The sequence below is a fragment of the Gymnoscopelus braueri genome (assembly GCF_963280865.1).
Source record: "Gymnoscopelus braueri genome assembly, chromosome: 14".
Taxonomy (NCBI): Eukaryota; Metazoa; Chordata; class Actinopteri; order Myctophiformes; family Myctophidae; genus Gymnoscopelus; species Gymnoscopelus braueri.
Window position 1 is genome coordinate 35,571,165 of NC_137619.1, and position 22,717 is coordinate 35,593,881.

Consider the following 22,717-nt stretch of genomic DNA (forward strand, 5'->3'; position numbering starts at 1 on the left):
TCTTCATCAGAGATAATACAGTAATAATATACAGTAGATATAGATGAAGCCTTGATTAGTCAAAATGTTAACTGTGCTGTAATAAATCTGGATTTTGGACCATTTGATTATGTGTGCAAGTCCTATTTTCCAATCGATTACCAAAGTGTCATCTTCTGTAGAATCGATGTTGGCTAGCCACCTCCGTTCTTATCCCAAAGTGTTGTCTATCTTCCATGGTCTTTACTGGTGTCAGTCAATCTTTTAATAATTTAAATAGCAGCGTTAATTCCATCTTGAAAATTAATTAATTTCCAAAAAATTATTTTCACACTAAATAAATCAATTAGAAATTGTATGTGTATGTGTGCAACAAAACAATGTCATATCAATGCTGCAGTTTATAGAAATAATTTATTTCTTCAACATTATTGCTTACATTCTTTGTTTTCACTCATGTTGGTTTGTGGTAATAGATAACTGAACCCCAGGCAGACGATCAGACTTTTAAAGGCTAGAATGCCAATGCAGAAGGAAGTGGGTCGGAAACCTGCTAATTTTTATTGCCAGTCATTCATTTTCACAGTGTTTTTCTTAAACATCCTGTGTGAAATGTGGATGTTTGCCATTTCCTGCGCTCGTCAATCATGAATCACTATCCTCTCCAGCGTGTGTTCCGGAGGCATGAGGTCTTCATACACATAAATGTCATCACATTTCCCTTTTGAAATTCCATTTACCGTAGTATTTTTGTGGTGAAACCAAAGTATTTTGTTGAGTCCCCAAGGCCCTTCGTTATACCTCAGATTTAAATGAAGGCATTTTATGTAAGCCACACAATCCCCTTCCTCTCTTCTGCCCTGCCTGTTGTCTGTCCTATGCAGTATTTCACAATAGTTCAGTCTATAGTGGTGATGCTTTGAGCAGCTGCAGTCATTTTTGTTGATAATGTGAAAAGGAGTGTAACATTGTTAGGCAGACATAGCCATTTATATGCTAGCAAATGCTAATCTAAAAAGTGTTTATATATGGAGCTCAGTGTTGATTTGTTGATTAAAGTCTGATCTGCGAGCTGGTAGGTGTGTGTCTAGCCCCTTTGTGGCGGCCTGTTTTAATATGTTTTAGGAAATTAGGACTCTGAAGAGAAGCTTTGAATTATAAGAAGTCTACCCACTGGCCTCAACAGTTGTCAGCATTATGTGCTGAAACACGTTGGCATTGATGTTTTTAGGATTTGGGCCAGTACCAATATTTCATGTAAATGTAGCTCTGTTGAACTCCCAATTAATTAAAAACGGTACAGATGTTGTGGAAAAACTGTATTGACATAAATATAACAAAAACAGTGGGAAAACAGAATTGCTCTTTTGGAGAAACAAGGTGTACAGTCTGTATAATTAGCCTAAATTAAATACATTCCTTTGTGATTCTATTTAGCTAGATGTGTAGATGGTTACTACCATTCAAGGAGACATATTTTAGTAATATTACAATGTCTTAAATCAATATCTTATTCGGTAACATTAAATATTAACCCAATAATCAACATATAAATAAAACGTAATTATATACATCCTCTCTGAGATAAAAATAATTTTTACTTTAATAATTGTTTAAGTTGAATTTTTCATTTTAAGAATTTATCACATAACTCACAGTAAGCATTTTTAGCCGATTCATTGCTTTTTATGGCTTAAGTGCACTATTATTGCAAGTTGTACCATAGTTCCTTTACTTTCAGTGTGGTAGGCAAATATTATTACCCGGAACACTGATTACAGAAGCTCTTCCACTGATAATCTCCCTGTGGTTAGTCTAACTTGTTATTACACACTATAGCTGCTACACTTCCAGTTTTCTATTGATATGCACATTACCAACCTGTGTGGTATGTTTTCACAAGTTCATTGCTTCATTGTTTAACTCGCCATCTGGCTCAAAACAGAAAACAATAAGACTCTCAATTGTTCGAGTTCCTTTCCACATGGACCTTTTTTCTTTTTAGGAATATTGTTTTTCTAGGAATAAGTGCTTTGATTGTCTTGGCAGCGTCATTTTTGTTGTTGTGTCTGCTACTGCCTGTGATGGCATGCCTTCTCCTCACTCCGTGTACATGAGGAGGACAGTTGAGGACGTTTAGAAGTCTGCTGGTCTGATCATCATAGTAGTGGACTTCAGTGAGTAGCCGGAGCCTTTCCAGTAGTACCATTTGATTCCATTGAAGCGATTTGAGTTCTGGCCTTGTTGGAAATACATTCCATTCAAATTGGATGGCCCACAGGCATCAAACCACCATCCTATGGACAGAAAGGAACAAAGGAGTGAGATCTTCTCATGTATTCCTCAACATGTGTACAGTCAGGTGCACCGAACAGAACGGGGTGAAATCATGGTATTATTTTGTTCATGTTGACTAAATGTTCTACAAATCCTAATTATAAGTGCACTTCATTGTACGTCCACAGCTAAAATAGCTGCTCTACAAGTTCACAAGGCGTAGCGTTGCAAGCTTGTAGATCTCCTATTTTCGCTAAATGTTTGCCTGTTTTCGCCAAATGTTGAAGAGTGATCTCCTTCGATACTTTTCAGTGATTTAAACTTGGAACTCAAACCCTTTACGGTAGCAGGACATCTGTTTGAGACAAACAAAACTGAGACTTCACTGCCAAATTTCAAATGACCATGCATTCATTAAGTCAATAACTGGAGAGGCCAACATGCCCAGAATAGGGATGCTACCAGTGCATGTGGTTAAAGTCTAACGAGGACGGCATTTCTCCAATGCGGATCTTGGGCTTCATGTGACCACCAGCATGTAACATCAGTCATCTATTCTATGACGTATCTATGATGTTTGACTCCAAATTTGGGCAAGGTTTCAGTACAATCACAAGTGGGGGTATTCTGTGATTTACTGGCAGTGTGCATACAAAGTTTGACGCTGATTAAAATAAATGCATTTCCTTGCGAACTCTAGAGTGAATATTGCATATTATTTATGTAATTACGGACATCACACACAACGATGTGGAACGCCGCATTATGGTTCCAGCATGTTCCCTTATGGGTCAATTGTTTTTCAAAGTTAAATTAACAGTCAGATTACTGTAGGGATAGGGTTCCACCGTTCCAGGAACGGATAATGGACAGACTCTTCACTCTTCTGAGAGAGACCCCTCTTGAAAACGTTTTCAAGCTGACATTGACCCCGTTTCAGAAGGATCCAATGTCTGGCAGCATACAGTAGTTACTCACAGAGGCATGGAGAGGAGGACTTCTATAAAGCTCCAAAAGAGAGTGGGGGGGGGACTTTGTTCCCAGACTATTAATGTCAGACATTGCAGAGGCTGAATTCCCCAATGAGCTGATCAGTGATTAACTCTGAGCTAATTGTACTCTTTGACCCAACAACAGAAATGCAGGAGCCCCTTGAATGTACTAAGATTTCTTTGGGGAAGTGCCAACCTCAGAATGGGAGTTTTTGTGTGTGTCCCTTTCCTGATGCAGTGAGCACCTTACAGTCGCACCCAAATTGGTGTGAACATGCTTTTTACCTGAAAATATTCAGGGTTGATTGTGAGCAATCGTTTTTTCACATACCTAACCAGTGCATCCGAGTGACAATAAAGTGAATCTGAGTCTCTTACCTCCTGATGTCAGCTGTGAACATTTGCAAACACATTTGTCATTGTCTGCATCCTTTGTGCTGAAATCACTTCCTGGCTGCCCAAGGCTGCTTATTTTGCCTGCTGTTCCACTGTAGCTTTTAAGGTGTATCCTGTAGGATGAGAAGGGAGAATGGAGGTAGAAGTCAATGATCTGTTCATCAAAAGACAACCTTTAACCATATACCGTACGGTATACTTAGTTGACCGTGGTCCCTCAGGGCTCTATACTAGGTCTGCTGCTCTTTGCCGAATATGGCAAATCTACAAAGCTCGATGCACCCCAGAATAGGTACGCTAGGGTTCATGTTGTTTTACCCTGGTGCCCCTTTTTTCGGCATGTCATTATAGGCGAAGGTTTTTGATTTAATAATAAACATAATAATAATCGCAGATCTACAAGCTCACCGTACATCGTGGTGAGTAATGAGCTTGTAGATCGTTTTTTTTTGTGGGTTATTTGTCGTACAATGGCGTATATACAGTGGGGCTCAGCGTACTAGCAGCACGGATGCTCTTTAAGAGACAAGTCATAAACAAGTCATAGATATGACATAGACCAGTGGTTCTCGATGTTGGGTTCAGAACGATCCAGGGGGTCCCCAGCTCAATGATTGATAGGACCCCCAAATGGACGCGTACAAGTCTAGCTCCCAAGAGTGTAGAAATGGAACCAAATGGACCCTTACAGGTCCATTTGGTTCCATTTGTACATTCTTGGAGTTAAATTAACACTGAGGATTTTACAGTGTAGATTGCTGTCCCAGAGATTAAAATAATAATATCAAATGGGCGCATGTGACCTCATGCATATCAATCCTTGAAATCAGAAACATTTTCAAAACATTTCCAACAATTTCCACATTTTAAAAAAAAGAGAAAAACTTCACTTAACTACTTTTTGCAAAGCATCTTGTCTGTAGTTTGTTTACAAACATTCCACAGATCATGTTTTGGTTAAACAAACTAACTCCTCACAATTCGATCAGCTCAAATATTATGTATATATGTATCCCTATGATTAAGATATCATGCATAATTTGGTATCTGAGGTAGATACATTGGGGCAGTCAGAGCTGTATTCATTTGTCACAAGATTTCCACAGATCTTTAGCTGTTGACTTCCTTACGTTAAAGATAACCTTTTCAAGACATTGTGGTCACTCTTACTCTTTTGCATGAACCATATTGGTGCAGTTATGTGCAAAAACGAATGTTTCGTTTGATTGATGCAACCTACCTGTAATGTTGTGCTTCACTGTCGAGAAAGAAATGTTCATATTGTGAGAATCCAGAGTTTCCTTCCCAGTCCATCATCTGGATTCTCAGTCTGTATGGTTGTTGATTTGTCAATTTGGAGGTAAATTCATTTCCTAGCCAGTATTCACTTGAAGGTTCTCCAAACCCCTATAAGAGAGCACAAAACAAGTGTCATTAAACGTTAATGGAACCCACAGTAGGGTATTTTATAGCAGTCGCCATCAATCAAATGGACTGTCAGTGTTCTAATCCATTTGGCTTGTATGCCATTTTTGATGAATTCCAAAGGAATTTATTAAATGAAATGATGGAAATGCAGTCCATGTCACTAAAGAATCATTGGAAACCTGTCATCGTTGCTGTCGGGTGGAAACCTCATATGTCCAAAACTGTTAAGGCGGTTACACACCGGCGAATATGCGAATATACGCAAAATTCGGACTCGTTCCGAATAATTAAAAGACGCTTTTTCGCTTCGCTTTTTCGCTTTTTCGCTCCTTGTAAGCTTGCATTGACTTTATACGTTTTTTTTTTTTAAAGTATTATTCGCATGAAAAAAATCGCCCCGGTGTGTACGGACCTTTACTTTGTAGGATTCAAATTAAGAAAATAGCAGATCTACAAGCTACACACGTCGCAATGCGACGCGTTATGAGCTTGTAGATGGGCTCTTTTTGCTACTTTTGAGTGACACTCTAGTATGACGAAGTAGGGCATTAATTTACAAAAGGAATATAAAAAGTAAAAAAATATGGAGATAAGAGGTTTCTGCCCCACAGCAAAGTTATGTGATCATCTCTAAACAAAGAGAACATGTAAAAGGTTTCACTGAATGGCAAATGATAAAAATGGCCTCTGGGCAGTATTATTATTTTTTTTCTTGGGAAGGAATTTCATCTTCATAGCTTACCATTTTGTATTCTTTCCACGTACGGTGAAAGTCAACACGTCCGTCAAACCTTTTCTGTAGTATTGTCCATCCACCTCCCTCTGTCTCCATATCACAGAAAGCCTTTACAAAACAGATACAGGCCTCTCCAGTTATTGACTTAATGAATGCATGGTCATTTAAAATTTGGCTTTGGTTTTGTTTGTCTCAAACAGATGTCCTGCCACCGTAAAGGGTTTGAGTTCCAAGTTTAAATCACTGAAAAGTATCTAAGGAGATCACTCTTCAAGCTCAAGCATCCACCACATTAACCAAAGGCTGAGGACATTTTAATTTAACCAGACTTAAGGACTGAATTCTTTAGTTGCAGAGTATTGTTTGTGTGTGCCAGACGGTACAGCTCCTCCCTTTGTTCCTTTTTAGCTGATTGCATTCATAGCATTTATTATGTTCTGTACAAACCGTGATCACCTTAATTTCCTGGGTAGTGTTGGGTAGAGTGAGTGCATAGACACCACTTTCAGTGTTGCCGGACTTGAATACAGCAGCACAGTCCATGTATGTTGACGGTGTATCCTGCATCATGGACGGTTTGGTGTCTGCAAAACAAGCAATTCACATAACTGAACACTACATGTGCATATTTATTATTAGTCCCAGCCCTACACACACCAAAGAAAAACAGTTTCAGTGCAGCTTTTGTATGTTGAAAGTTTGTGTGTGTGTGTATATATATATATATATATATATATATATATATATATATATATATATATACACATACACATACACATACACATACACACACACATATACACACACACATAGGATATATATATTCAATATATAGAGTAGATATAGTCAGTTATTTGTAAAGCAAATGTCATACACAAAGGCACACTCCAAAGTGCGTCACAGAATACAAGCAATTTACAATTGAAAAGTGCAACAGTACAGACCAAACGATAGAACCGCACAGCAAATACTCCCACCTTTTGATGCAACAAATAATAGAGGAAAGACCTAGTAGGCAGCATGAAATAAATAGGGTTTCAACTTTGTCTTAAAGTTGGATGCTGTTGCTTCAACGTGTTTTGTTCCAACTCAGTCTTGTGTCCTTACTGTCCTATGGGCCCTAGAGGGTTCATATATTGCATGAGCATTTCCGAGATGTCTTTGGGCCTAGAACCAGAGTGTGGTCTGTAGACTAGACATGCATCACAATATTAAAATCAATTATCTCGATGACTGATAGCCAGTGGAAGGATTTTAGAACTAGTGTGATGTGGTGGTCTACTCAAGTGGTTCTCAAACCTTTTCATGTCAAATTGATAAATATTTGGCCGCGGACCCCCCCAGTCAACGTATAAATCGATAAAGTGGTTAAAATGATTGTGATGCTATGTTAACTACTTTTTCTGGGGACCCCCTCAAGGACCCCTTGAGGGGGTTCCAGGGGGTCCCCAGGCAACGGTCTACTCTACGCAATACAATGATAATTGAAAAATAATCTGGACCTACTGTACCTCCAGGTGAGGGGGCAGATATCTTGTTGATGAGGCTGTTGACAGTGTCCAGTAGCTCCTGTTGCTGGCGGTGCAGGACAGTGTTGTTGGAGGAGACACGCAGTAGCTGCTCCTCCAGTTCCCCTATGATGGCTGTCTGCCTCTGGATGAGGCTTTGAAGCTGTTCCTTCTCCTCTCGCAGTGTCTTCAGCTCCACCTGTCTCTGGTCCTCCATCGCCCCTACCCTCTTCTCCAGGAAGCTGATGAGAAACGTAGGGTACGAGTTCAACAACTGGCTTAGCCTTACTGTACACTGAACAACAGAATCATCATTATAGGAACCTAAAGATCCTCAGAATTGGTTTTCTCGTTTGTCAATTACTTTACATTTTTGCCTATGTATTTAGACATAGATGAAACGCATACTAGGGGCTTAAAAAAGCATTTGAAGATGCCCTTACCTGTTCTTGTCATTCAGCTTGCTTATTTCATTTGTTTGGACAATCAGTTGTTTTTCCAACTTGTTTGTTGACAAGGAGTTCTCAAGAAGTTGGCGCTCAAGTCTTGTAGTATGATTTATTACCTAGAGATAAAAGGAGCAGTTTTGAGAAACATTCATCGGCTAGGCTATTTCTCACAGGGAACTTCTCAGATCACAGTGATTTTTTTTTAATTGCTGAGAGCCATTTAAAGGGTAAACATTTTGTACTATCAAGTCAAATACTTGGCAGACGCCTAAAGAAGAACTCGAGATATTTAGGGGTTGGAGTTGGGTTTCCCACAAGAACAGAACATGCCCTTAAGCTAAACTTACAACCATAGTATGAAAAAATGAAAGCCTGATCTCTTCTGAATAGAAAAAATATTTCACTTTGTTATTATACAATTGCTTATGACATTTCCCCATTTTCTTATGCATACTATGTTATGCAAACAATACCATGGTTCACTGCAATTTACCGGGTTCGGCTACAGTTCACAGTATGCAAAATGTTAACAGTCATATTAAATTAACCTGTCATTTTTTAAAACTTTTTGTAGAAATTGGCAACACACTTCATCAATACTGTTTGCATGTGTTGAAGTGTCCACAAGTATCTAGTGTGTTCTCAAGGTGCGTCTCTCCAGTCACAGCCCCACGTGCCTTGCGACTATCAGCATAAAGCACCACAACACTAATGGCCTAACACGTTCTAAAGAAAAAAAAATTGAATTGGATGAATAGTTGTTGTTCCATTAGGCGAGCGAGTTCAACCTACTTTGACCCAAGCTCTGTTTGTAGTTTCCACCACAGTCTAAAGACTACAATGAGCATAGTCCATTGCTAGTAGGAAAAACAAAATCTGTTTTCATGACAGGAAAAAGCAGAACAATCAAATTCCAATAAAGCATAAAGTGTACATTGGAAAGTGGGCAGGGGTAGGATTAGAGGCACTCTGCACAGTAAAATTCTCAGTGTTCATTTATCCATTTGTAAATCTGAGAGTGTACTATTGGAACCAAATGTACCCTTATTACGGGTCCATTTGTAGACTCGGAGTGAAATGAACACTCTGGATTTTGCAGTGTAAATGTATTTTCGCAGACAGATGTATTGAATGAACCACACTGCTGGGTCGAGGACCTTGTCTCTGATTTCCCAGTTTGGAGGAACTGAACTCAGCAAAAATCATATGTTGTTTACATGAATCGTACGCTACGTGTCTCTGACAGAGCTGTTGATGCCTTTGAACAGACGGATGTCTGATTGTGACAAACTGATAGACCCTTTCTGTGGGAATACAATTGTGCTAATAACAGGAAATGCTGTGCAGTTGGCTCACATAAGGTCAGTGACGTTGTGAAGCCAAAACAACGCACTGGCACAGGAGGGGTGTGTGTGTGTGTGTGTGTGTGTGTGTGTGTGTTTTCCTCATCTGATTTCATGTTCTACACCTAGGATGAAGCTTCAGTATTTTATGGAGTGGGCACGGAATTAGTTTAGTGTTGTCCCTCAAATGTGAAAATAGATTAATTCCAAACCAACAATTGCGTTCTCACATTGTGTGTGTAATTATGTTTTTGCAGCATTTGACATATCTTAATATTATACTGTAATTTGTGTGACATCTAAACAGTAGATGATTTTGTTGTGTGGATTTTTGTGTTGCTGAAGCACTCTGTGGCAAGGTAAAGTGTAGGTGCAGTATGGAGGATTTTTTTTTGTTTCACATGAGACATCTGTCATAGTATTCTTACCTGTGCCTCCACGTTTGTTAGCTTCCGTGTTTGCTCTGCAGTTTGACTCAGCAGGTTAGTTCCTATTTGGATCATTGCAGCTGTATGGTTGTGTACAGCATTCTGTTGGATCTGGACCATCTCCTGCTTCATGCTGTCTTGTATGTAGTTCTCCAGCTGCAGTTTGGATGAAGCATGAGTCATTTGATTATTTTTTTGCCTTCCTTTAATTTTATTTTTTTTGCTGAACATTTAACACTTGTTTCATGATTGCCCTGCTTTACATACAGTACAGTAACACGTATTAACACGACTGAGGACTGTTTATCTTATTTCTATAGCCACAGTCTTCTAAGCATATCTAGTATATACTCTATATTTTGTAGGTATTAAAAGCATTGATTGCTCAAGGCCACTGATGGAAGTTGTTTATAAAGCGCACCCATCGGCTGTTCGCCGCCGCTACTTGCTCGCCTAGCAGCTGGCAAGCCTCAAGGCTGTGCTGGCAGCGCGCCTGCCTTGTTGAGGTAACAAAAACAAGTGCTCCTTGCCCCCCAACCATAGTGGGAAAAACAATATAGTTCCCGGTATTGTTGCGTGCAGCGTTGTCGAGGAGCGTGGCTTTTTGGAGTGCTTGGCCATTTGCAATACCGGAAGTGCTGCTTGCAGCATTGTCGAGAACCAACAAGTCCCGATACCAGTGAATCAATTCCTTATTTTTCCTAATAGTGTTTTTCAGATGCTATTATGTATTTCCAATTGAAAAGGGTAGTTGATTTGTTTTTCTTCTCAAAGCATAACTTATGCACTTAAACCTTTTACGGTAATCCATCTTACATGTACTGTATGTTATTGTTAATATCAGAATTTCTCTTGGTGGCCTTCAGCACTTCTGATGGTGCATGAATGAGCACACATGCCTTGGGCAAGCCATGAATAACTGTCGAGCATAGAGAGGTATTTGCCAAATTGGATGGTTGGTGACAGATATGGCTCTTTATCCATGCTTTGTAGTTATTGGATATGAAATGCGACACCAAGGAACTGTGATCACGCGTTATTGTGAGCAAGGTCAAGAACTTCTCAGTGGTTGGTCCGATACTGTATTTATGAGCTGATACTGTATTTACAGAGTATTTGTGAGCTACTTTTGAAACACCAGCCAGCGTTTAAAGAAATGTTTTCTGTTCTTGTACTTAGTTTAGGTCTTTTCTAAAACAGAAGTCTTGTTGCTGTAGTGCCCCCGTTCCTCATGTGTCAAACCTAGAATTCTCATGAGAGGCGGAAGCAGACAGAATTATCCCATGGCAACCCAGACTTTTTAAAAGTGTTTACTTAGTAATGTTGAAGCGTCTAAAAATTGAGGCAGGAAGTTCATTTGCATGTGGTTGTTTGTCACTGGGGTCAAAAGAGGAAAAGTAGTAGAGCCAATTTTTCCCATCACTGTGTATACTCATACTATATATATATATATCTGCTGTCCGGCAGAAACCAGCTAACTCCAAAATGTACATTTTTCAGGAAATGACAAAAACAAAACAAAAAGTGGAGTTAGGAGGTTTTGTTCATCATTGATAAGAACAGCTAAATGGACCTCAAAGCTCACAATGAGGTTGGAGGTCAAAAGGGGGTGGAGCCTGGAGTCAGCAAAACCAGCTAACTCCACCCCCCTTTGGTGGACTTAGCTGGTTTAGAAGAAAGTTTGAGGATCCAATGGAGTTAGCTGGTTTTGTCAGAGCGCTTTTTAATACTTTTCATTGGTTCAATATTTTTTTAATCAACACACAGACGTAAAGGGTGTTCAATAGCACTGATTTATGAAAAAAAAATGCAAAAGCAAAGCGTGTATATATATATGTATATATAGCTAGAGTTTAGATTTAAAGGGGAGAAGTTTTCAAATAAATGAATATGATCTATATAGAAAATATTTGTCTCCATCCAGAAAATATTTGTCTCCATCTACCTAGCAGTATTGCCAGATTTAGAGTGAGACCAATCATTAAGTTATTTCCTGCATTGTGTTCCTGAGTGGCAATCAGGTCCTACAGCTTGTAAACAGGATGGAAGTGATGAGGGACGTGTCACATCCTCTATGAAGGCCTGACTTTATACAAGTGGGAATGAGTGTCTGTGGAATGTTTGATCTATAGCAAACTTGTATAATTAGTTCAGTTCAGTTGTTTTGTCATCTGTCACTAAGGCAAACATAAATAGCCTATATTTTCTTTCCATGGTCATGGATGACTGCTGTAATTAGTGTTAATTTTGTTGTCTTCCTCAACTGACCTCCAATTTGTTTGTATTCTTGGATACGCACAGGAGCGCGTCAAAGGTGGAAGTGTGTGTCATCTGAATTGCTGGCAAGAGGACATTCCATTGATGGCTACCAGTGATCTAATCAGTTGTTTACTCCTCCTGGCTCAAAGTTTGCTGTGAAGAATGCTTGTTTGTGTTAGTCATTCACACGAAAGCGTGACGACCACTTGACACATTGTTTTAGTGTCACGACAACATATCGTCGCTGTCTGCGGAAAATCTTGTATGTCCAAAAGCATTACTTTTCAGGAAATAGAAAAAAGAACCTGCATTCCAGTGGAACCAATATACAGGGTCCCCACGGTCATGAAATTCCTGGAAATATTTTGAAATTGAAAAAAAAAATATCCAGTACTGGAAAAGTTTGGGAATTGATCAAAGGTCCTGGAATTTATCAAGGGTCCTGGAAAAATATTTGGCTATGCATTGTTTTTGGCTATTGATTTTGTTAATACAAAACATTTTCATAAACATGTATAACATTACACGAAATATGTAACATAAGTATTTTTTCGCCGAACGGGCTGTGTGATGGCATATATTATTTAAATAAAATAAGTCATACGGATGCCATAATGAGTCTTCCAGTGAGCTATGCCCTAATTTTGCACGAAATTTTGAATGAAATTGTACTATTCTATATTCTATGCTTTATTTTTGCTACACTGCCTATCTTTGGGCATTCTACATAGGAGTAAGAGACACATTATTGCGCTGAATGATTGTTATATAGGCCTGGAAATTGGGCTAAATATTCTGGAAAAGTTTTGGAAATTCATTGCTAAAAATGTGTGGGGACCCTGAATATAGTTATATATTTATTCACAAGCTCTTGATCCATTGGTCAAATATTCATAAATGGAAAAGACGTAACCACTTTCAACCTGGCATCCCTATTTAGGCATGTCAATATAGGTGAAAAGTTTAAAATTAATTCTAGGTCGAAAAAAAGGAAGAATTGTAGATCTACAAGCTCGCGGTGTGCTGTGAGCTTATAGATTGTCTATTTGGGCTACTTTTGCGCTACACTGTCATACGATAAAGGATAACATAGGCCATTTATTTATGAAAAAACATAAAAAGATTGAATATGGAGACAAAGTTTCTAGCCGACAATGGTGATATGCTGGTATCACAATTCTTTGAGTGGTTAGTGACTGAGTTTTTCATGAAATATTACCCCATAGCACAAAATGCTTCCACCTTTGTGATATTTGTTTGAAATCAAATTTAGACTTGCTTTTTACTACGGTATAAAGTTCCCTCCACACTTTATGGTATATTTATTTTATCTCAGGTATATATGTTGTAAAGCTTGCACAGATTCTTGGCAAAAACAAAAATGTTCTTGCCAGCTGTGCTTCAGATACACATTCCTACAGAAGCTAAAGCTCATTCATGCAAATATGTCCTTACCTGTACACCAGATGTGCACTGTTTTTGTTTTATGTATAATACTTGAACATAGGTTTATAGAGCTAGAAAGAATTCAGATCCAGGCATCATTCTACCACTATTATCCTGGATCTAATATGCTATGAATACACCCAAAGGGGGATCTAGGCACCTTTGCTCAAGTTACAAGTACTGGAAGTTACTATTAATGACACCCACTCCGGCAGAGCAGGTGCATTGCAATTGCTGGCATCTGTCTCTGACGGTTTAAATTCCATTTGATCAAACTTGGCATTTAAGTTGAGCAGCGATAGCTTTATTTATTTTTCTTCAAAAACGGTGAGTGCAAGGTAAAAACTTAACCCCTCTGCTCATGTATAGCATATTTTGTGGGTGTAGCATCTCTCCGAGTGCATTTCTAGCCTGTTACATAGATTTACCATCTGAATGTAGCCAACAGGCCTAACGGCTGCAACTGTTCCCACTTTGGCACCCCAGTGGTTAATGTTAAATTGCCATGGATTAGAGAGGTTGAAGAAACCTCAGGTCTTAAACAGACATTTATTATATTTATGATACCTGTGTTTTTTCCTAGCCTTCAGTGTAATTGATTCTCCAATGCTTCATTAGATATTAGGTTGTAATCCATTGCTTGGTATTGAATTTGTATTAGGACAAAATTCAAGTCACTACTAAATGCATAAAGCAATCTTACCCGCTGTGTTTCTCAGCCAGGCTTCACACTACTGTATGATTTAACTTGATTTCTATTTACTGAGCTGTAAACATCCTACCTGGTTACCCCAACGCACACCTGACCTATGCACATTACCTGTATCTCTTGATATTGTATTGGATAACAGGGCTTCAATGTCATACTGTAGGTCTGATATACAAATACACCATGTATTTCTGAATAGAGAGTCAGGTAGCCTTTAATATATATTTCAGACTTCCCCAAAAAATAATCCTAAAGAGATTCAAATCATGCTCACAATTATTTTATGTGCATGAAAGCTGCACAGTCGACGCTGAAGTATAAACATTTTACATAACTACTGCAAGCATAAATATGCCATATTCAGTTAATAAGATCATTTAATATAATTAATGTAGTAACGCATGATTCATCTAAAATGGTACGTTTTTTTAATGTGATTCAATAGAAGGTAAAGCTTATTATTCTCTCATTTAAAACCTTTAGTGTTTTTGTATTTCTGTATGTTTTTGGTTACTGGAGGAATAGTTGTATCCAGAGCATGAAGCATGTCAAAACCTAGCACCTACTGACCTTTCTTGTGGGGTGTTGTTAGAGAGATGGTGGTTGTGTGTAAGTTGTTCTAGTCTTGTTGTCATGGCTCATCTAGTTAATCAAACTCTAAAGAGGTAGTAGAGCTTTCACTTCTTTCATTCAAGTAATGGCCCAGCAGCAGTGAAAGGAAAGCACACATCCCCCATGTGGACACCTGTGTGGAGGCTTTGTCCCTCCTTAATGCCTCATTTAGACTCAGTCGCACGGCGGTTTCACTTGCCAACAAGAACTGATCTTCAAGCTGACCGTGACACGTTTGTTAGCTTGAAGATCTGTTCTTTTCAGTTGCTACAGGCTACACAACTGTGACATGCTTCTAATTTATAGGAAAACTGGAAGAGCAGCCAAACGCACTCAAACATATACATGTATTAAAACCAGCATTTTGACAGTATTGACTTCATCAGCGCTTTTACATAACCCTCTTAATTGAGCTTCTAATTTATGGTATCGCTGTTTTTATTTTGGATAAGCCTTTGTTGATTTTAGATGGTTTGGTGTATACTTTGGTACTCAGGTGCCAGTCATGGAGCCACCCATGACTTCCATTGATTTAGTTTTACTGACGATTATACAGATGTTTGATCTGGGCAATAGAAACCTCTCGGGTCAAAGAACCATCTGACAGCCTCATCCACACAGTACACAGTTAAATCCTTGTACACTCTGAAGATTGTACAAATGGGCAGTCTTCTGAGTTAAATTAAAGGTAGGTAAATGATTTTCTTTGGTTAAGATAAGTGTTAAATAGCTCTATATTCTGATAGTACTCATTGCTATAAAGTGTTTGTTCAGTAACAGGAATCTCCATGTCTCTCAAGCTCTTTATTAAACAGTAAATGCATTTTCAGGTCGAGATACCATTTTTATCCAATCAGGATAGAGAACAAACTAGGATACAGATTAAACAAGTGATGGCATTAAGAAATGAGCAGACAAAATTGGAACTGGAACACTGATATACCTGAAAATGTATTTTCTGTTTATGAAAGAGCTGGAGAGACGGGGAGACCACTTTTACTGAAACAAACACTATAGCAATGATTACTATCAGAATATAGAGCTTTAACCTTTTAACAAAAACAAAAAAATATCACTTACCCTACCTGAAAAACTAAATCGAATAATTTAGTTGCACGTTTTTTTTATATATATGTAATGTATATATATCAACAAACCGATTAACCACATACCGGTATGCGTTATATTATACTCGGCACACAATGGTGTCATGCAAACATTTTGAAAATAGTCTATCTACAAGAGCAAAACCTGTTGCATAGCAACACGTGTCTGAGCTTATAAATGGCCTATTTTCAACAAAGAAAATCGTCTATAATGAAATGTCCAAACAAGGGATCGATTATTAATCAATTATTTAGCAAAATGATCTATTAACGATAGATCCTGTAGTTGAGGAGGTGAGACAGGACAGTTTACCTTGAGAAGCCACTGTGTGTTGTTCTCCATGATGTTCTCCAGTTGCTCCAGTCTCTGTACTGACTCTTCATACTCTGCTGGGTCATCCTTCTGGACCAGGCTGTTGTAGGTTTGGCACATGTCTGGCTCAGGCAACAGGAAGGTGTAGCTGCATGGTCCGTTTTGGATCTGATATTGTCTCTTACCCGCAGTGGTGGCTGAAGTCTTATATCCTGTACCCAGCAGCAGGCACAATCTCAAAACCAGTAAGCCAACATTCAGCATTTTCATTTGAAAAATGTTTAACCAAAAAAGAAAAAAGGCTCAAATTGAAATCCTTTTTCACAATAGATCACTGTTTTGACGTATAATTGATTTGACTTCTTATCCCAACAATATTCATACACTCCTCTTCAAGCTCCTCAGCTTCTTTCCTAGTAGCACTCAGGATGAAGTCATCAGCGACTAGAGGTAGTATGTCATTCCAGCAGGTCAGTGGGCCCAGACTGCATGTGCTCTCTTTTCATCAAGCCCCCAGCGTCTTGTTTGAGCTGCTTTTGACCCCTCTGATTTGCCAGCTGTGTGGGATGAAACCACTCCCCTTTCCCTGTGGCCAGTCCCTGAGAATTACTGCTCGGAACAGTATTGGAGACTCCTACTAGATTCCCCTTCACACACCAGCACACATGGGAGCAGATGCACAAATTAAACATGCCCCCCCGTATCCTCCTGTAACGCCTCAGAGAACAGGCTCCTTAAACAGGTCATTGACAGAGATACAGGATAAGCACCACAATGCATGTTGGTTCTTCTCTGTCTGAAACGCTCCTCAGGATGCAGCTGTCCACTTCAAGCAACGTCTGTGATGAGCTTGTCCATTCAAGCCCCTCCGTAAACCTTGCTTTAACTGCAACAAAGGCACAGATGTACTTAAGTGAAAACTTAAAGAGAAAGAGGCTTCTTCTCTCTGATGTCATCCAATGGATTTGCTGAAGTGGTTGAAGAAAGGTTTTTATTTATTATAATTTTTTGCGTCCAAAAAATCTGAATCTAGACAATATTAAAATACAAAAAAAGACTCACCTGGTGGGACTTCAAATTTAGACTTCCAGGTCTAAATTTAGGCTTCCACTTTGTCATCATGATAAAATGCCAAATCTACAAAATATAGATAAATAGCATACCGACCCATTGCCAAAGTTCATGTTATTCCTAAGAACTTTGACATTTTGGTTAGCTCATAATTGTTTAACAAACTTAAATTCCCAGAATTACTTATTCCCATCTTTGAGTACACAAAATGTGTCTCTTATTGATTATTTAATTTGTATGATTTAAATGTGTTAGATCCTCTGTAGTATGATTATCATTGTACATTAAAATAAATTGATCTTGACCTATGATTCGCAGAGCTATTTCCGTCTCACAAAGGTGAAGCAGTCATACTTGCTTTGGTCACGTAGGAGGGAAAATTGTGGTTTGTTTGTTTAGCTTGTTGATGCAATTCAGTATTAGTAGGCTGCCTGGATGTCGCCAAATAACATTCCTCTCTCCTTTTTCCCACCTTTGATATAAGAGGATGTGCCAGGTCATAACTATGTTTCTACATCCTGTCTCAATATTTGGCGACACTAGTATGTCGCCAAATAGTATGACAAAGTATGGTTCTACACTGGCTAGCTCCTTTACATCATGATAAAGTCATTAATGTTAATTAATTGATGATGATTATAAAGTTCAGTAGGCTACTTATTAACAGGGTTTTCTTTTGCTTGGGGACTTCGGTTTCTGCTGGTATGTCTGTAAGTTGATGGTGGACAGAAGTTGGTCAAGAACTCACTTTAAGTGCTTAATTTGACTTAGAATTTTCAGAAGAATTCAATCATTGGAACACTTAAAAGGAATGGAATGCTTAAAAGAAGACACTTATGTTTAGGTAATGAAGGCAATGTGGTCAAATTAGTTTATTGTACTTAAAGACTTAGATATTACCTAGTTTTGCTATAAGGCTTAACTGTTACAAACTGATTAATACAACTAACAGATATAGTAAACAATAAAGAATAACATTGCCACATGAACCCTAGCGTCCCTATTCTGGGCATAATGGACAGCAAAAATAGATAAACATTCCGCAATAATAGCCAATATACACGGGCACGATGCATTTGAGCTTATTTTCGGCAAGATAGATTTAGTGTATAGGTTAATTAATTCACAATACCAAAATATTATTTACTTTTCTATAACATAATCAGCCCTTTCCCAATGTTTTACATTCTGGTAAGTAGATTAGGCTTTTTCGTTTGTACTGAACACATTTATTTTACACTGCCGTAACAATTTCAACAATGTGAATATGGTCTCATGTCATAACTCCAGGCATTGCATTTACCCTCTGCAGTGTAGAAAGTCGTATCAATAGAAGCAAATTTGCACTGTAGGAAGTGGACAGCTATAACATGCGGGACAGGAAATATAACACATTTAAGGCACATTACCCAAGAGGAAGGCATTGTCGTCATTCCAAAAACACACAACAGTGAGATCTTCAGGTGTTTGGGGTGAACCAGCCGTACAGTAGATTGTGTGGGTTTCAAGTCTGCAGGAAGTGACATAGTCAGACATACACAATGAACTTTGTTTTTCTTATTCTTTTTTAAACTGGCTTCCAACACCCGATTCTTTTTCAAAACCCTTTTTGAACATGACATGGCACTAAAACTATTTAAGTCTAAGCTCTGTATTTATAGTATAGTTTGTTTGTGTCTCTTTTAAACCTTTTTTGAACCAGGAACATGACTGAGTATCCTTGGCAAGAAGTTATGCAGAAGCAGGAGAATAGCTGAAATATGTACAAGATAACAAGGCTTAGTTGTGTTTAACTACCTTTATATCATTATGGTCTCGCTACAAAGAAGAAACGTTGACATAATGATGTGAGCATTGTTTTCCTACTACTTTAGAGACTGAACTTAGAATGATCAAATGTATGGAGGGAAAAATCAAGTCATATTCTAGAGCTTTACTCATTAAAACATTCAATGAACAGAACAATATGATGATTGCGAACACGGAAGGAGGCGCGGCGAAGCCGCGCCTCCGACCAAGTGGAGCTTACTATGTAACCCTGCTCAGGTTGTGGGTCTGTCTGTCTGTATGTCTGTCTGTCTGTGTGCATGCACTACCTATGTAGAGGGCGCCAGAGTGCAGGAATTTAGACATTCAGACAATGCTCTGATTTAAATGCAACACCACACACACACACACACACACACACACACACACACACACACACACACACACACACACACACACACACACACACACACACACACACACACACACACACAATGTTCTCTCCCCCCCTCTCATCACAGTGAAATAACACGGATTACAAGTCCGTAAATACACAATATTTTCGAGCTGCGTTCGCTTCCAGCGTTCGCGCGTCTTACTTGTATATAGATTATCACCCAGGCCTTTGTCCTTCACGTTGACTAGCATGACAGTTCAGTTTGGATTGGTAAAATATCAATTATGTCTTGGCTTCTGGGTCCTTTTCCTATCACTATGTGGGATTGGAAATAAGCAGGCACACCTGGCATGAGTCAAACTAATTGGACTCAGAGCTATTATAGGTGTGGTCATCGGTCATCTCCTAAAGAATTTAAGAGAGGAAGACAGCTTTCATGACTGTATGTTTCTTTTTATGTTTCCTTGTGGCTACAAGATAATAAAGAACTACATGGAAATAAAGAGATGTTTTGACCCAAAACCTTGGCTGTTACCTGTCCTGCAATCGAGCCCGTTATGCACGCATCTCACCCTGGACAAATAAAAGCTGTATGCCATTGCACTCAGAAGGACATTGCAACTAAACTACATGTATTGTATAATCTTGTCCCCTTTAGTTGTTGTTGTTGGGGTGTTTGTCACAGTGCATTTGCACATACGTGACATTTGTCCTCTGCATTTACCCATCCTAACTATTAGCTGTAGCAGTGGATGCTCAGAGACACTTTGACACATGACAGACTGAGCTGATTTGGGGGGGGGGGGGGGGGGGTCGAACTGGTGACCTTCCCATTCCCAGGCGGCCTCTCTGTCCTGGCAGCTACTGCCGCCCCAAACGGGTCGCTTCTTGTGAGCTTGTATATCTTCTAATTTCTTTACTTCATAATTTGTATTATTATTATTTTTTTTTTTTCATTCATGAAATACTTTCATACATTTTTAATTGATGAAAAGTTGATATTTTTGTTTAAACTTTTTTAAATCTTTTGAAATAATATTAAAAAAACGACCCATAGCAATTGGTCCGCGACCCAAACATGGGTCCCGACCCACTGTTTGGGAAACATTGCTGTAGATGCCACCTGTTTTGAGAAGAGTGGAAAGGCTGTTACCTCAATGGGGAGTGATTTCATCCACTGCTTAAGCACACCTCACATTGCAATAGGTGTTCTTAGAGCCTGACCGGTGGCATATTTTTGGGTCTGGTCCCGATTTTTAGAGGCCTAGACCACAGTGTGTCCAAATCACATGAGAATGCATTGGGACCTGTAGGTACTGTCGTGACGGTGTTGATTCTCTCTGTTCTCAGATCTGCCGTCTCCAGCAGCACCTGTCTGCTGGGGAGCACCAACAGGACTTGCTCCAGGACCAGCCGGTCATGTTTGTGTCCGCACACGCCCAGCCCCCAGCTGTCAGTCTGGTGGAGCTCATTGAACTGTGCGGGGGCACAGTCAGCAAAACCATCCGAAAAGCTGGTATCTGCATTGGGGAATTTGACAGGAAGAGACCGGAAGGTTGCAGGATCCTCTCTGAGCAGTGGCTACTCGGTAAGATGTTTATTAACCACTTAGAAGCCCTATATACTTCCTTGTGGACGAATGGAGAAAATAGCCGATCTACAAGTTCGCAATGCGTTTGGAGCGTTTGAATTGGCTATTTTCACTCTTCTTTTTTTCCACAAGGATTTTAATTAAAACAATTCCATCTATAATGACATGCCCAAAATTGGGACACCAATGTTAGTGGTTAATCATATCTCCCTCCATGCTGTTTTTGACATTTAAATATTGGAAAAATATTTATTGAACAGCTGAACAATTAATTTAGGATATTGGATGACATGACATTCTTTTCTGTCTCCCTTTTATTCAGATTCTATCACCCATCTCAAGCTACTCCCTTATGATGACTACGACTTGGAGAGAAGATCCCCCTAAAATGTGACTTTGAACTGTGAAGATGTGCTTTTATACTGGTTGATTTGCTCAGAAGTATTACATACTGTACATATTTTTTCAGGTTTTCGTGTTCAGTAAGATATGGTATTTTTAGACATAACAGGGCAATTTAGTCCGATGTCATGGGAAATGTGTATCTTTTTGGGTAGTTCCATTGGAGACCGTGGCTGTGTCAATCCTAGCCAGCTGCAATCCTAGCCAGACTGTTTTATTGGCAGCCAGTGACTTTGATTTTGTGATTTTGTGTGATTTTGGGTAATTTAACTACCATTATGTTAGTACAAAGGGTGTCTATTTTGTTTGCTGTCAGAGACTTAAAAGGAAGGGTCTGTCTTGCAGCCACAAGTCCGTCATGGGAACTTTTAATTGTGCAGGACTGTCACTCATAGGATTGTGTCGTTGATTATTTTGGAAATGTTGGAAAAGTATTTTTTATCTTAATTGGATGCATTAGGGCGGGGCAATATATCGATATTATTCGAGACTAGATATCATCTGGAATTTTTTACATCACCATTAGTGTCTTTTTCTGGTTTTAATCACCTGTGCCTTAGTTGAGAATATCTATAAGCTCATAACCCGTTGTTGTGAGGTTGTAGATCTCCTGTATTCACAGGTTTTTAAAATATAAAAATATTCAAAAATCAAAATTATTGTGATATTTGATACTGTTCATATTGCCCATCCCAAAGATGCAAATGATTCAATTCCAATGTACATTTTTGTATAAACCTTTAATTTGTTGTATAAGCCGAACCGAACTCAACCTATCTTCCTATTGTAAATGTTGCTAATTGTCACAACATACAATATACAAATTTACAAAAAGATTCTGAACCCTGTATCACTGTGTATACACAAACTGAGCCATTCTAAGTCTTTAGTCTTTAAGACTTTAGGAAATAAATAAAGGGTATTAAAAATTGTATTTGTGGTGATCCCCTGAGGGGAAAGGACTTCTCTGCATGTGATCCTTTCCAGCAGTGTGCAGGCCCAGGAAGCACATAGGGGTTAATTAAGGGTTCAGTCAGTGTCTTGCTCAGGGAGGATCGAGCCGGGGACCTTCCGATTGCCAGACAGACACTTTACCTCCCAAATCATTTCCGCCGCGTTGTTATATAGACTTGATATAATGCTGCAGGTCACAAAATGTTCCCCCAACTGTTCGAGGTTAAAACTTTCTCCAACTTCTTCTGAAAGCTGACATATGATGTGATGTTAATTGGAAAGTGGGGGGGGGGGTCCCCCCCCAGCATATGGGTTATACAGCATCACAGTCATTTTAACCACTTTGACTACGTTGGCTATTCAAAAATAGCAGATGTGTCCCTGGCACAAAACCTTTTCAGATGGGGGTCCACAGCCAAATACATGTCATTTGTCGGCTTCAATTTGATAGTGTTCCAGTCCCAACATTATTGTCTGCCCACTTTTTGCCCATGCTTATTCTGTATCAGTTCTCTCCATAGACAGTAAAATTTGGTTCTCTCTCACAATGTTAT

The 22,717-nt window shown here is 39.0% G+C and overlaps 2 protein-coding genes across 4 annotated transcripts in view; one reads left to right on the forward strand and one right to left on the reverse strand.

The window, feature by feature from the left end:
* mcph1 (microcephalin 1) overlaps window positions 1-22,117 on the forward strand; it is a 34,502-nt gene extending 12,385 nt beyond the window's left edge. For all 3 annotated transcript variants that reach the window (XM_080448627.1, XM_080448628.1, XM_080448629.1), the window contains exons 15-16: window positions 20,567-20,804; window positions 21,130-22,117. In XM_080448627.1, coding sequence (XP_080304753.1) covers window positions 20,567-20,804; window positions 21,130-21,194 — 303 coding nt within the window. In that variant the 3' untranslated portion in view covers window positions 21,195-22,117. The remainder of the gene's footprint in view (window positions 1-20,566; window positions 20,805-21,129) is intronic.
* On the reverse strand, window positions 485-16,323 carry angpt2a (angiopoietin 2a). Its single transcript, XM_080448630.1, has 9 exons — window positions 15,982-16,323; window positions 9,537-9,692; window positions 7,760-7,881; window positions 7,320-7,558; window positions 6,265-6,392; window positions 5,815-5,916; window positions 4,885-5,051; window positions 3,627-3,757; window positions 485-2,276 (listed from the first exon to the last, which is right to left on the reverse strand). Exons 1-9 carry the CDS (start codon window positions 16,249-16,251, stop codon window positions 2,116-2,118), a joined length of 1,476 nt encoding a protein of 491 aa, XP_080304756.1. The 5' UTR covers window positions 16,252-16,323; the 3' UTR covers window positions 485-2,115.
* Window positions 22,118-22,717: the final 600 nt, after the last annotated feature.